The following is a 13,402-nucleotide window of genomic DNA, read 5'->3' on the forward strand; positions in this document are numbered from 1 at the left end:
GGAGGAGAGACCCGAGGCGGCCGCTGGTCCCAGTGTCAGGTGAACTGACCCAGATATAAACCAAGTTTAGATATAATTTATTGTTGTTGTGCTGACTTTTTGCAGTCAGTTACAATAACTCGTACTGGGTACTAGCTAGCATGACGGAGTTTCTATACAGCTGGGTGGGTGCTATGATGTTATTGAACTTTAGTTAGTAGAGTTGCCAACCGTCCCGTAAAAAGCTGAATCGTCCCGTATTCAGAGAAAATATTACGCGTTTTGTATTGAGGTGAAAAGGAACAGTTTGTCCCGGACTTCAGCTAGAATTAAAAAAAGACACAAAGCTGGAGTTTTTCTGTGTCTTTGCTGCACAGCTGTTTCTTCTTCTCTCATCCTCTCCCCTCCCTCTCCTGTTGCTACTTCAATCATGAAACTGATCAATGATCAGCTGATCGTCTCTCTCGTTTTTTTATCGCTCACTTTGCGCCAGAAAGACGAAACCAGCGGATGTCGCGCTAAACAACAGCAGCACGTTTAAGCTTGATCAGCTGTTGTTAGAATTTATTTAATATTAATTTCTAGTATCAGCTGATGTTTGCTGGAGCCACAGCTGTAAAGCTGCTGGTCATGATATGGTTTGGTTATGTGGTGAGAGGGAAACATGAAGATGAAACCAGGAGATGTCCTTACTGGATCATCAGAGCTGTGATGGAGAAACAGGTTTACCTTTTAGGTGACATGGATGAGTTGAAGGGAAGTTATGAACTGTTTCTGGGAGACTAATAACACCAGGATCCTTTTCTAAGTAGCTGACAGCTGGTAACTGTGCAGGGGCGGCTCTAGCAAAGTTATGGCAGGGGAGCAGGCAGGGCATTAACAGGGAGAGGGGGGCACAAAGAAATACTTTTCTTTCTTATTCTCATTTAAAATGTCTCACTTTGAATAAATAATTATCTGAATCTTACAACCAAAGTTGTCATCTGATGTAAAATGTATAGAAATCCATTATTGTACATAGTAATTTTTTTGAGGGTCCCATCATAATTTCTTCAGAAGTAACTAAGTACTGTATATGATGCCAGTATTTTCCCACAGTTTCTAGATTCTGCACCAGTACTGTGTGTAAAATGCCATCAAAAAGTCAATCAAGTTTTATTCTTTCTCACCTGTCTTTCTGTCTCCTTTCACTTTTTAAAGGTTGCCATGTTAGAAAAAATATTTTGCCCTGCCGTGCTGTTTATTGATGTGGCAAATAAATAGTTTATGAAAATATCACTAAATCTGTCATTTATCAATGTTAATATTCACTAATGGTCATGTCTCACCTCTAGTCTTCTCTGTCTTAATTTCAGGTTTCCACCATGTGTTGTAGATAGTTCAGACAGTGTACATCATTGCTGATGTTATGTCCCAGTCCAGCCCTGTCCACAGATATATAACCAACCAACCCAGTGACGTGATGTTCTGTACTGACCTAAGATGCTCTAAAACGGAACGCTTATTTCTTAAATCCAGCTTCGCAGACGGCGTTAAATCCATGGTTGTTTTTGAGAACAGCGCTCCATCATCTTTATACATGTAGTATTTCACATCCACTTTAAAAGAGATAAAACTTACAGCGAATTAAGCAGAAAATATGTTTCTAATTGGCTCCAGGTCTGCATCCCAGCTGCTTGGACAGGCTCCGAGAAAGCAGTCTGGGCAAGTTTTGTGGTCCTAATTAGAGATGGACCGATCCGATATTACGTATCGGTATCGGTCCGATACTGACCTAAATTACTGGATCGGATATCGGAGAGAAATAAAAAATGTAATTCGATCCATTAAATATCAAACAAGTAACTCACAAAACTTGCAACATGGCGTAACTCGGCTCATAACCGAGCAGTATGCATCACGTGATAGAGCGGCTGTGGCGTGCCAGACCTGTCGGCGGTCTGGTTGAGCATTTGGAGCTTCGCTACCAAACCAGCATTTCATCTCCGAGGAAGTGATCCCAGAGAGAAGTAAAGCAAGTGTGTAAGTTCATCTCTGAATGTTTGTAAAGCATTCCCTCGTTAAGCTTAACAACCGATATATGGAGCGACTGCCTCTCTCTCTCTCTCCTGCTGCTACTTCAATCGTGAAACTGATCAATGATCAGCTGATCGGCTTTTCTGTTGCGAGTCCGTCTCTCTTGTTTGTTTTTGGCCCACTTTGCACCAGAAAGAGGAAACCAGCTGCTGAACAACAGCAGCACGTTTAAGCTTGATAAGCTGTTGTTAGAATTTATTTAATATTACTTTCTACACCAGGATCTTTTTCTACGCAGCTGACGGCTGTAACTGTGCAGGGGCGGATCTAGCAAAGTTTAGCCAGGGGGGCCGACAGGGCATTAACAGGGAGAAGGGGGCACAAAGACATACTTTTCTTTCTTATTCTCATTTAAAATGTCGAGCTTTTAATAAATAATTATCTGACTCTTACACCCAAAGTTTTAATCTGATGTAAAATGTATAGAAATCCATTACTGTATATAGTAACTATTAAGTCTAATATACCCTAGTAAGCTATACTACTTTTTCCTTTGGGAAGGTACCATCTGTGCAGTTCTGTTGAAGAAAGATGTTGAATCTATTTAATTATTCTTGAAAAATAATTGATTTCTGTGCATTTTTTTTTCCACACTGGATCAGATTAAGGTTGATTACGTCGATTAAGCATCATGAGGTGGAGGGTGGGTGGTTCCCTTCTTTTTTTTTTTTTTTTTTTTTGCTGGGAGTTTGCAACCCTATTAGTTAGGTTGCTTAATGTTTCTGCTAAGTACTCTTTAAAATACCAGAATAGGGAGGATGGAGCAGGTTTAACTTTATTAGATTGATCAGTTTTGCTGAACTATGAAATATTTTGGGTGCAGTGTATTTTTTGCATACAGGTATAACAGAATAGCTTTAGTGTTTTTGTTATGTTTTTTAAACTTGAGTATAAACGTATACAAAATACAGCAAGATATTTAAAAAACTGTTTTATTGATTGAAAACACACTATATCGGATTCATATCGGTATCGGCCGATATCCAAATTTATGATATCGGTATCGGACATAAAAAAGTGGTATCGTGCCATCTCTAGTCCTAATAGAAATCTTTAAATTTTCAAAAAAGCCTTTATATCAGAGTGAGTGGTTAATCGTAAAATAAATACAAATTTATAGTCTAGAAAAAAAAAGGAGGAAGCTTCATTAAATACCCACCAAAGTCTCCGACGTGTCAACACCGAGTCTCAAACCTTTCAATCAGCAGAGCAATCTTAACTTTTTGTACTGAAGCTGCCAGTTATTCAGCCTGTGTTTATCCTTCTTTACCTTTGGGTCCAGCTCGCAAATCAACTCAACGTGTCTGACTCGACATGACAGCACCAATAAAGTTCTGCTGGTGAGAGGAATGAGGCCCCGGTTTGGTTGTAGCCTCAGCCTCAAACATAGTACAGCGAGTAGATGTTTCTGACACCTTTGTTTCATTGTTTCTGTGAGGAGCGCAGCCTGATTTGCTCTGCCTGTCAGTCTGTATGCGTCTGTTGTCTTTTCACCCTCTATCTGGTGTCTGTCAGCTGTAGTGTTTCTTCCTTTAAACTTTTGCATCTTTTCTCCAACCACTGTCTCCGTCTTTGTCTTCCTGTTCTTACATAAAGAAGCTACAATATCAGAAAACTAGGCCTCCTTCAGCCCTCTCATCAGATCTGATTTGCTTAATTGTCTAATGAAAACCACAAAGTTCTTGACTCTATCTCACCGTCTGTCGTTCAGCATGACAATCATGCTCGTTTTGGTGTTCGCCGACAGCGAGTTAAAACTATCTGACGCGGACTTCCAGACACACAGAGCCCATGTGAAATCCATTTTGATGAGAGGGACTTAGAAAAATGAGGGGATGCAATAAAAACCAGATTTGTCAGCTGTGAACTACGTGAGAGATGCTGTCCAGGTGTGAGCCTAAGCAAGATGGAAAGATTGGTCATCCATCTGCCTGAGAAAAACCGATGCAGGCAACCAAAGCCCATCGAGAACGCTAGCAGTTACATTTATTTCTGTTTTTTAAAATAAAAATCCTATTTTTTTTTCTGTGCTCTCCATTTGTTGGTGTGTGAACTTGAATGTCACAAACCTGTTGCCATGGGGGGAAAAAAATCACTTATAAAGGTAACAAGGGCACGCTAAACTGTGTGAACGAGAGTTTGTTTTCAAGAGCAGAATTTCCCATTACAGCAGTTCCAGCTGACCCTCTTAGCACAGTCTTGATGCTTAATAACACTCTTGTGTTCATGCTTCTTTTTTCCCCACATGGGTTCCTCTTGATCGTTGCTCCTCTCAGCTCATTGTGATTGGTTCAGATTGTATTGGCTGATGGGTAATGATTAGCAGAGCCCTCACTAACCAGCCTGTTAATTAGCCCAACTGTGTTTCCCATCGTCCAGCGTGGAGGACTGGCCCTGCTCTGTTTGTCCGCGTCTTCACTAGGCCTTTCTGTCTCGTCCCCCTCATTAGCAGGCTGGAGTGGCAGGACAATCAGGCAAAGCGCTGTTCCGAGCTTTGCATGCTTGTACACATGCACACACACACTGGCGCGGTCCCAGGAGTCCTTTTATGGCTGGTGATTGTCATTCGCAGCTGGCTGTGTGACCTTGACAGGGATAACAGAAGCATCACTGAGGGATGCTACTGGATACTCTTCCTCTCTCTCTCTCTTTCTCACACACACACACACACACACACACACACACACACACACACACACACACACACACAGGAGTCAGAATACTCCCTCGTTCTCCCTTAAAAAGTACAAGGACATGCGTAGTGTGTGTGGAAGGCTTTTGCATGTTAATGACTCAGACTGATCATGTTTTCTTTAGACTAACTTTATATTAAATATGTGTTTCTCATGAAGATATCTTTGTACATTCAGTCGTGTCCTGTGCATAGCCTATGATTCAGCGTCCTGCAGAAGTTTAAATTATTTTCTGTTTGACTTTAACGAGTGTCTCACATCGATGGGGAGAATTTTTGGCCCACTCTGAGGTTTGCTGGCATTTGTTTGTGCACAGCTCTCTTAAGGTCCCGCCACAGCATTTCAGTCAGACTGAGGTCTGGACCGTGGCAGGGCCAACGCAGCACCTTGATTTTTGCTGCTGTGCTTTCGATCATCGTCTTGTTGTACGACCCAGTTTCGGCCGAGCTTTAGCCTGACGTCTCACTCTAATCAGATGATGAACAAAGGAGTTCATAGTCAAATCCATGAGTGCAGCGTTCCCCTATGACTGCAAAACAAGCCCAAACCATCAGAATGTACTGGGCAGTCACAATGGGGTGTTTGTACTGACATGCTGTGTTTTTCTTACCAAGCAGGGTGCGGTGCATTATGGCCAGACATCTCCTTTTTTAACCAAAAAAACCCGTTGTTTCCAAAGTCTTATAAGTTTGCTCAAATGCAACTTTGCAAACTGTAGCTGTGCTGCAGTGTTCCTCTAGGAAACAAGAGGCTTTCTCCTGGTAAACAGCTTTTGAAACCAGCAACTCACTTTACTTCAGTCTTAACTCTACTCTCCTCCATAGCTGCTCGTCTCCTTACTGGTAGTGGGCGGCATTCAATTCAAAATCCTGCTGCTTACCTTCTGAATTATTAACAATATAGCGCCAAACTACCTCATTGAGCTACTTAGATCATACACCCCTATTAGAGCATTAAGATCATCTTCCCGGTCACTCCTGGTACTGCCGAGATCTCGGCTGAAGACTAGAGGTGACCGCGCGTTTGCCTTGGCTGCACCCGATTTATGGAATAACCTCCCCATCGCTGTCCGCGAGTCTGATTCCATCCATTCCTTCAAATCGCGGTTAAAAACCCGCTTATTTAGCCTCGCCTTTTCTACCAGTTAACGCTTGCTTGATAGTTAGCTTAACGCTTATTCTTATCTTCATTTTTAATTTGTTTTGACTGTTTTATCCTCTACACTTAGCCTTCTTTTATGCTTTTATATGCAGTTCTTTTGCCTTTGTGTGTTTTAATGCCATTCAAGCTGCTAGCACGTTTTGGTACCTTGCCATAGCCCTCATCCTTCCCTGTTACTTCATCTTACCCTCTTGCATGTTAAGCACTTTGGTACACCACTGGTTTTTAAATGTGCTGTATAAATAAAGTTTGTTGTTGTTGTTGTTCAGCTTTTTTTCTAGTCGTGTTCTGTAGTAAAGATTGACATCTAACATGCTGATCCAGGCTTATAATTTATTATTATTATTATTTTTTATTTGCAGTTTATCTGAGCGTTGGGGACTTTGGGGTAAATTTGTCGCAGCATCCGCTTCTGGGTAGATTGTGGCATTATGTTAACGCACAGTTGAATGCTCCAGAGCTGCAAACTTTCCAAAGTTCTGTTTTTACAGAGCTGCTCACACCTGCTCATGATTCATTAATAAAGTGCATTTGATTAGCAGCAGCTTACTGCTACGTATAATTCCCACGGAAGCAGTAAGGCTGTACTCGGTATTTCAACTCCTGTTTCGCATCACTAATCACAGGTATACAGCTACACACACCTATACAAGGTTTTATTCCTCGTCCACCCGACATTTTGCATACGCTGGTTTTAACACACCAAAACCAATCATAAACATACACACTCTGCTGTTGGTCTTATTGTTTTGCCGCTCATTTTTTCAACAAGCTGCTGTTTGGTGTTGCAGAGCAGCAGCACACCTCTTGTCATCTTCCTGCAGTATCACAAGCCCCGCAGTCTTTCATGTATGCTTGGGTGGTAATGAGATCTGATAGAAAGAGGTGAGATTCTCCCATCAGTCCTCCCACACACACACACACACACACACACACACACACACACACACACACACACACACACACACACACACACACACACACACACAGGGAGACAGACTCAGTGGAGACAAAGCCACTGGGAGCACATTTCTTCGCCAGCATGCGTGTACATCACAGAGAGTATGTGTCGTGTGCACAGTAAATTATCACGCTGGGGCCCCACAGAGACATCGTCTAATCAGTCTAAACTTCTCCTGACACTTCAGCTACTCTCCAGCTGAAGTTATTGTGCCTTTATCAGTGATCTCTCCCTCTCCCACAGTCCCTACATCCGCCTCTCTCACTTACTCTCTCCTCATCCTGCCTCCCTCTACAACTGTTCTTGTTTTTCCCTCCACTCCCCCCCACGCCTATCAAAGTTTGATGCCAAGCCATCTGTGAATCCAACTAATGTTGCACCTCATTCTTTTTCACTTCTCTTCATCTGACCCAGTTTGTCACTCTCTGCAGGTGCTGGCTGTCACTGTGATTACAGACCAGAAATATCTCTGTCTTTAATGACAGCAGTGCCACCTGTTTGAGTGTGTGCAGCGCTGGGTTTTGTTTTCGCGTTCTGTCCTACGAAGACGACATTTTACGCCGTTCTAATTTTTAATATTGACATTTTTTTTAAAGAAAAAGAGGAGATATTCTCAGCATGCGGTGCTTATTCATAAAAAGCTGCCTACTGCTAAGCTTTTTTAAAAATGTGGATGTTTCTTTATGTTTTAAAAAGAAGAAGCACAAGAGGAAATGGAAAAGGATGACTATATAAAGAAATATTGATGCTTAACAGAAGAGCTAGGATGGACATATTAGAGAGAGTAAGAACCGGGGGACCAAGGAGCCTTAGAGCGAGAGGGAGCAGAGGGAAAAGATGAAGCAGGACATAGAGATAAATGGCAGAGAGCTCTGGAGAGGCTATAAGCATTTCAGCTTCATCTGGTGCAGGCTTGTAACGCTGTAGTTTCATGTCCCATGCTCTTTCAAGTGGGAGTAGAAAGGCCTTCATTTTAGCTGCTGTCCCATTGAAGTGTATTCTCATTAAAGGCAGCCTCGTGGCATTTCTCTTATCACAGGCACCATACAGGGTGACCATTTAGGTCCTTGACACAGCGACAGTGTTGAGGCCCAGAGTGCTGACACTGGTGATGACCCTCGGCGTGCTTCTGTGGCATGTAGAAAGAACAGATTTATAGAAGTGATGGATTTCAAGATGTTTTGGTTTCCTTTGTTTTCTGAACATTTTTGTGTGGTTTACTTTGTGTGGTTTTGATAAGTTTAAAAAAAATACACAACGTGAGGCGTGAGCTACACTGATCCATAAGACGAGACAGGAAATGAATGATTCAAATGAAATCACACAGACACACACACACCTTATCTTTACTGTTTTTTAGTCGCTGTATACAAACTTGCCAAATATTCTCAATTCCTACAAATCTCTAATCACCCATTAATTTTGGCCAATGAGGTCAGAAGTATCTAATTCTATATCCTTACCTTTTGGGGGTAATGATTTCTAGAGCTTTTAAAGTTGTCATGGTTTTGACAGCCTGGTTCTGGTACGTGTGGGGTCACAATGTTTTGAACAGGACATTTGTGAATATGCAGTGTAACCCCATAATTCATAAGAAATATGAAGATGTAACATACCGTATTTTCCACACTATAAGGCGCACTTAAAATCCTTTAACTTTCTCAAAAATCGACAGTACGCCTTATAATCCGGTGGGCCTTACGTATGAATTCTGGTTGTGCTTACTGACCTCGAACCAATATTATGTGCTACACGGCGCTCAAAAATCTGTCAAAAATGTTTTAGTACGACTTTAGTAAGCTATGAAGCCGCACCGCTTGATGGATTGTTGGAGCATTACGGCTGCCGTACTCAGGAGCCTCATGGAGGTAATCTATTCATTTCAATTCAATTCAATTTTATTTATACAGCGCCAAATCACAACAACAGTCGCCTCAAGGCGCCTTATATTGTACAGTAGATCGTACAATAATAGATACAGAGAAAACCCAACAATCATATGACCCCCTATGAGCAAGCACTTTGGCGACAGTGGGAAGGAAAAACTCCCTTTTAACAGGAAGAAACCTCCAGTAGAACCAGGCTCAGGGAGGGGCGGGGCCATCTGCTGTGATTGGTTGGGGTGAGAGAAGGAAGACAGGATAAAGACATGCTGTGGAAGAGAGACAGAGGTTAATAACAGATATGATTCAATGCAGAGAGGTCTGTTAACACATAGTGAGTGAGAAAGGTGACTGGAAAGGAAAAACTGAATGCATCATGGGAATCCCCCAGCAGCCTACGTCTATTGCAGCATAACTTAGGGAGGATTCAGGGTCACCTGGTCCAGCCCTAACTATATGCTTTAGCAAAAAGGAAAGTTTTAAGCCTAATCTTAAAAGTAGAGATAGTGTCTGTCTCCTGAATCCAAACTGGAAGCTGGTTCCACAGAAGAGGGGCCTGAAAACTGAAGGCTCTGCCTCCCATTCTACTTTTAAATACTCTAGGAACAACAAGTAGGCCTGCAGAGCGAGAGCGAAGTGCTCTAATAGGGTGATATGGTACTACAAGGTCATTAAGATCAGATGGGGCCTGATTATTTAAGACCTTGTATGTGAGGAGCAGGATTTTGAATTCTGGATTTAACAGGAAGCCAATGAAGGGAGCCAAACAGGAGAACCTGCTCTCTCTTTCTAGTCCCTGTCAGGACTCTTGCTGCAGCATTTTGGATTAGTTGAAGGCTTTTCAGGGAGTTTTTAGGACATCCTGATAATAATGAATTACAGTCGTCCAGCCTGGAAGTAATAAATGCATGAACTAGTTTTTCAGCGTCACTGTGAGACAGGATATTTCTAACTTTAGAGATGTTGCACACAGGAAGAAAGCAGTCTTACATATTTGTTTAATATGTGCGTTGAAGGACATGTCCTGGTCAAAAATGACTCCAAGGTTCCTCACAGCGTTACTGGAGGCCAAGGTAATGCCATCCAGAGTAAGAATCTGCTTAGATACCATATTTCTAAGCTTTTCAAGGCCGAGTACAATAACCTCAGTTTGATCTGAATTAAGAAGCAGAAAGTTAGCGGCCATCCAGGTCTTTATGACATTCCTGCAGTTTAACTAATTGGTGTGTGTTATCTGGCTTCATGGACAGATAGAGCTGAGTGTCATCTGCATAGCAGTGTAAATGTATGCTATGTCTTCTGATGATGCTGCCTAAGGGAAGCATGTATAATGTAAACAGAATTGGTCCTAGCACTGAACCCTGTGGAACTCCATAATTAACCTCAGTGTGTGAAGAGGACTCTCCATTTACATGCACAAACTGGAGTCTATTAGATAGATATGATACAAACCACCGCAGTGCAGTACCTGTAATACCTACAGCATGTTCTAATCGCTCTAATAGGATGAAACTCTTCAAATAAGCCATTCCTCTGCAGATGATCTGTTAGCTGTTTGACAACTACTCTTTCAAGTATGTTTGATATGAAAGGAAGGTTGGAGATTGGCCTATAATTAGCTAAGACAGCTGCGTCTAGAGATGCTTTGAGTAAAGGTTTAACTACAGCCAGCTTGAAGGCCTGTGGTACATAGCTGATCATTAGAGATAGGTTGATCATATTTAAGATCGAAGAATTAATTAATGGCAGGACTTCCTTGAGCAGTTTTGTAGGAATGGGGTCTAAAAGACATGTTGATGGTTTGGAGAAAGTAATTATTGAAGTTAACTCAGAAAGATCAATTGGAGAAAAAGAGTCTAACTTAACATCAATGGTACTAAGAGTAGCTGTAGATAATATTACATCTATGGGATGATTATTGGTAATCTTTTCTCTAATGATTAACATTTTATTTGTGAAGAAGTTCATGAATTCATTACTAGTTAGTGTTAAAGGGATGGTTGGCTCAACAGAACTCTGACTGTTTGTCAGCCTGGCTACAGTGCTGAAGAGAAACCTGGGGTTGTTCTTATTTTCTTCAATCAGTGATGAATAGTAAGATGTTCTGGGTCCTAAACTCCGTCCATTCCAGGTCCCAAAGTCAAACGAACACTGCAGCATCACTGAGAGTTACAAACTGTCTAAATTCTTTCATCTTTAATAAAATGATCAGTGTGGCTGCTCTACCAGGTGTAAGGCAAGGCAAGGCAAGGCAAATTTATTTGTATAGCACAATTCAACAACAAGGTGATTCAAAGTGCTTTACAGAGACATTAGAAACAAAAACAAATAAAAAGCATGATTTAAAATTGATTAAAACAGCAAACAAAACTAACTAAAACACACACATTTCACACCTGTTCGCGCGATCTGAACCCTTATCGTAAGGGGAGCTACCAGTCCTTCTGTGGACGAGCTACTTTCTATTTTAAATTCCCTGAATTTAAAATACTCTCTAGACCCAGTCTAGACCCAGCTGGGGAGCTACCCAGAGCTCTAAACCCACTTAACAAACAAACAAACAAACAAACAAACAAAACAGTATATAAAATCAAAACAGATAAAATCAGAACAGTAGATAAAATCAGTAGTTAATGTAAGTTTTGAAATTTAAGCTTAACTAATTAACAAACAAACAAAACAGTACAGTATAACAGTATACAGTGTAACATCCAGGCATCCAGCAAAACAGAATTTATGAAGTTTAATAGAGTTAGAAGTTAGCAGGAAGTTAGCTCGCTAGCTTCCACCTAAAGATGATATAGCATGTTCTGACTGAGAGATTTCTGAAAACATGCAAACGTACAGCTCTGTTATCACTTCCAACATAAATGAAGACAGAAAACTAAACAGCAGTGACGTTTGTAGGGTTACTGAAGTTTGGCTAGCTGCTATATAATGATGTGCTATGTGATCGCTAGCTAGACAGCTATGTTAGCATAAACACAGTGAAGCTGGAGGATGAACGCTAACTTTTTTCCACTCGATAAAAGCCTTATGGTCTGAAAAATATGCTAATTTATTCCTTTTTATTTTATTATATATTTTATTGTATTTATTCCTCATTTGATATATTGACGATGAAGGTGGTGTTTAGTTATAATAGTGTATAATCCAGATAATCTCTCACTTTTTGCCCTTTCAGGAGCTTTAGTAACTGTTGCTAAATTTGTTACTAAAATGCTTTGTTCTGTCTGTTTTTCTTTTTCTGCACCGGCCTGTTCCTGTTCCTGGGGTACCCACTCATGCTGCTGGCTATGACAGACTCATGTGAGTGCCTCTATCCAAAAAGCACCGGGGTCAGATCATTCCCGCCTCAGAAAAAAGAACCGTGAGCCAACTAGATTGGCAGAATTCCTGAAAAGCATCGCTGCTTTGTTCACAGTGTTTAATTTAGCGTTTAGTTCAAAACCTTTTTCCTGTGACCTAAATAACAACAATAATAAAAGCAACAAAACATAACATTTTCACTTAATTATTAAGAAAAACTGTTTTTTATATGAATTATTGAACTGTTCCACTTATATCACTGGAATCTGATGATGCATGTGCAAGCGGTCGCAGCAGGCCTCCGGTGCTCAGGGAAATGATGTGAAATTTCTTGTTTCAGATGAGATGAATTTACCAACTGATGAAATTAAATCAAAGTCTGTTATAAAATTTTAATTGGTAGTTATCAGGGATTTGCATCACCATTGAAGCCTCTGCAAGCTTCTTTTACTGGAATGAATATGTGTGTGTGTGTGTGTCCATATGTCTGCAGCTGATTTCAACGGGGGAGCCAAGGGAACAAATATTCCGAATGACAGGCCCCGGTGCTGACCAGGATCCCAAAGGTCTCTTCACCATTGACATGAATTCAGGAGCCGTGTCAGTCAGCCGCTCAGTGGACCGTGAGGCCACAGACTCCTACCAGGTCAGCATGTGTTTGAGCCGTGTTCAGATCTGGTGGTTTTCACTTTTTCATTGTTTCACTGATTCACAGACTCCTCCACACATTAACTGTCACTTTCTTTATTTCTCTTTTGTTCTCAAGTTATTAATACGTTTCAATAGTTCAAATAAAGGTTTCTTTAGTGTCACACTGACACCTGGAAACATACAAAAATAAAAAAATATCAGAATAATTATTATTAGTGTTGGTGGTATTTGGATGGTCTTTGTATTCAGGCAGTTCGTGCCATCAGTCAGAAGCTTGAGGTTTCTTTTATGTTAAAAGAACGTTAGAGTCTGTTTGAGGTGTCCACTAGTGTTTCTGCCCTGGGGGGTTTCAGCCTAACGAAAGCTATCTCCCTTAGAAAGGAAAAGAAGACACTGGCAGAGAAGCTCTGCGTTTTAAGTCAATTGATCTTATCCTGTTTTCTGAAATCAGGCATAAGTGAGGGTGTTCAACTGGGTGCAAGCTGTTGATAAGCTAACTGGATTTTTTGAAAAGCCAGAAATAATTCACTCTGTAAATACCAACAGATGTGGGGGGGGGCGCGAGCAGGACAATTAGAAACCCTGATGAAAAATCACATGCAAGCTGACATGCACCATTTTTTTTCTTTTGCACTGCTCAGTTACGCGTGTAGTGGTCAGTAAAACACAGTGGCTGCAATCTGCTTACT

At 41.1% G+C, this 13,402-nt stretch overlaps 1 protein-coding gene across 1 annotated transcript in view; it reads left to right on the forward strand.

Moving 5' to 3' along the window:
* Positions 1-13,402, forward strand: part of LOC120729426 (cadherin-13-like) — a 205,059-nt gene that overhangs the window by 162,081 nt on the left and 29,576 nt on the right. The window contains exons 5-6 of the mRNA XM_040024968.1: positions 12,057-12,062; positions 12,556-12,708. Coding sequence (XP_039880902.1) covers positions 12,057-12,062; positions 12,556-12,708 — 159 coding nt within the window. The remainder of the gene's footprint in view (positions 1-12,056; positions 12,063-12,555; positions 12,709-13,402) is intronic.

The sequence above is a fragment of the Simochromis diagramma genome, unplaced genomic scaffold (genome assembly GCF_900408965.1).
Source record: "Simochromis diagramma unplaced genomic scaffold, fSimDia1.1 OVJJ01000293.1, whole genome shotgun sequence".
Lineage (NCBI taxonomy): Eukaryota > Metazoa > Chordata > Actinopteri > Cichliformes > Cichlidae > Simochromis > Simochromis diagramma.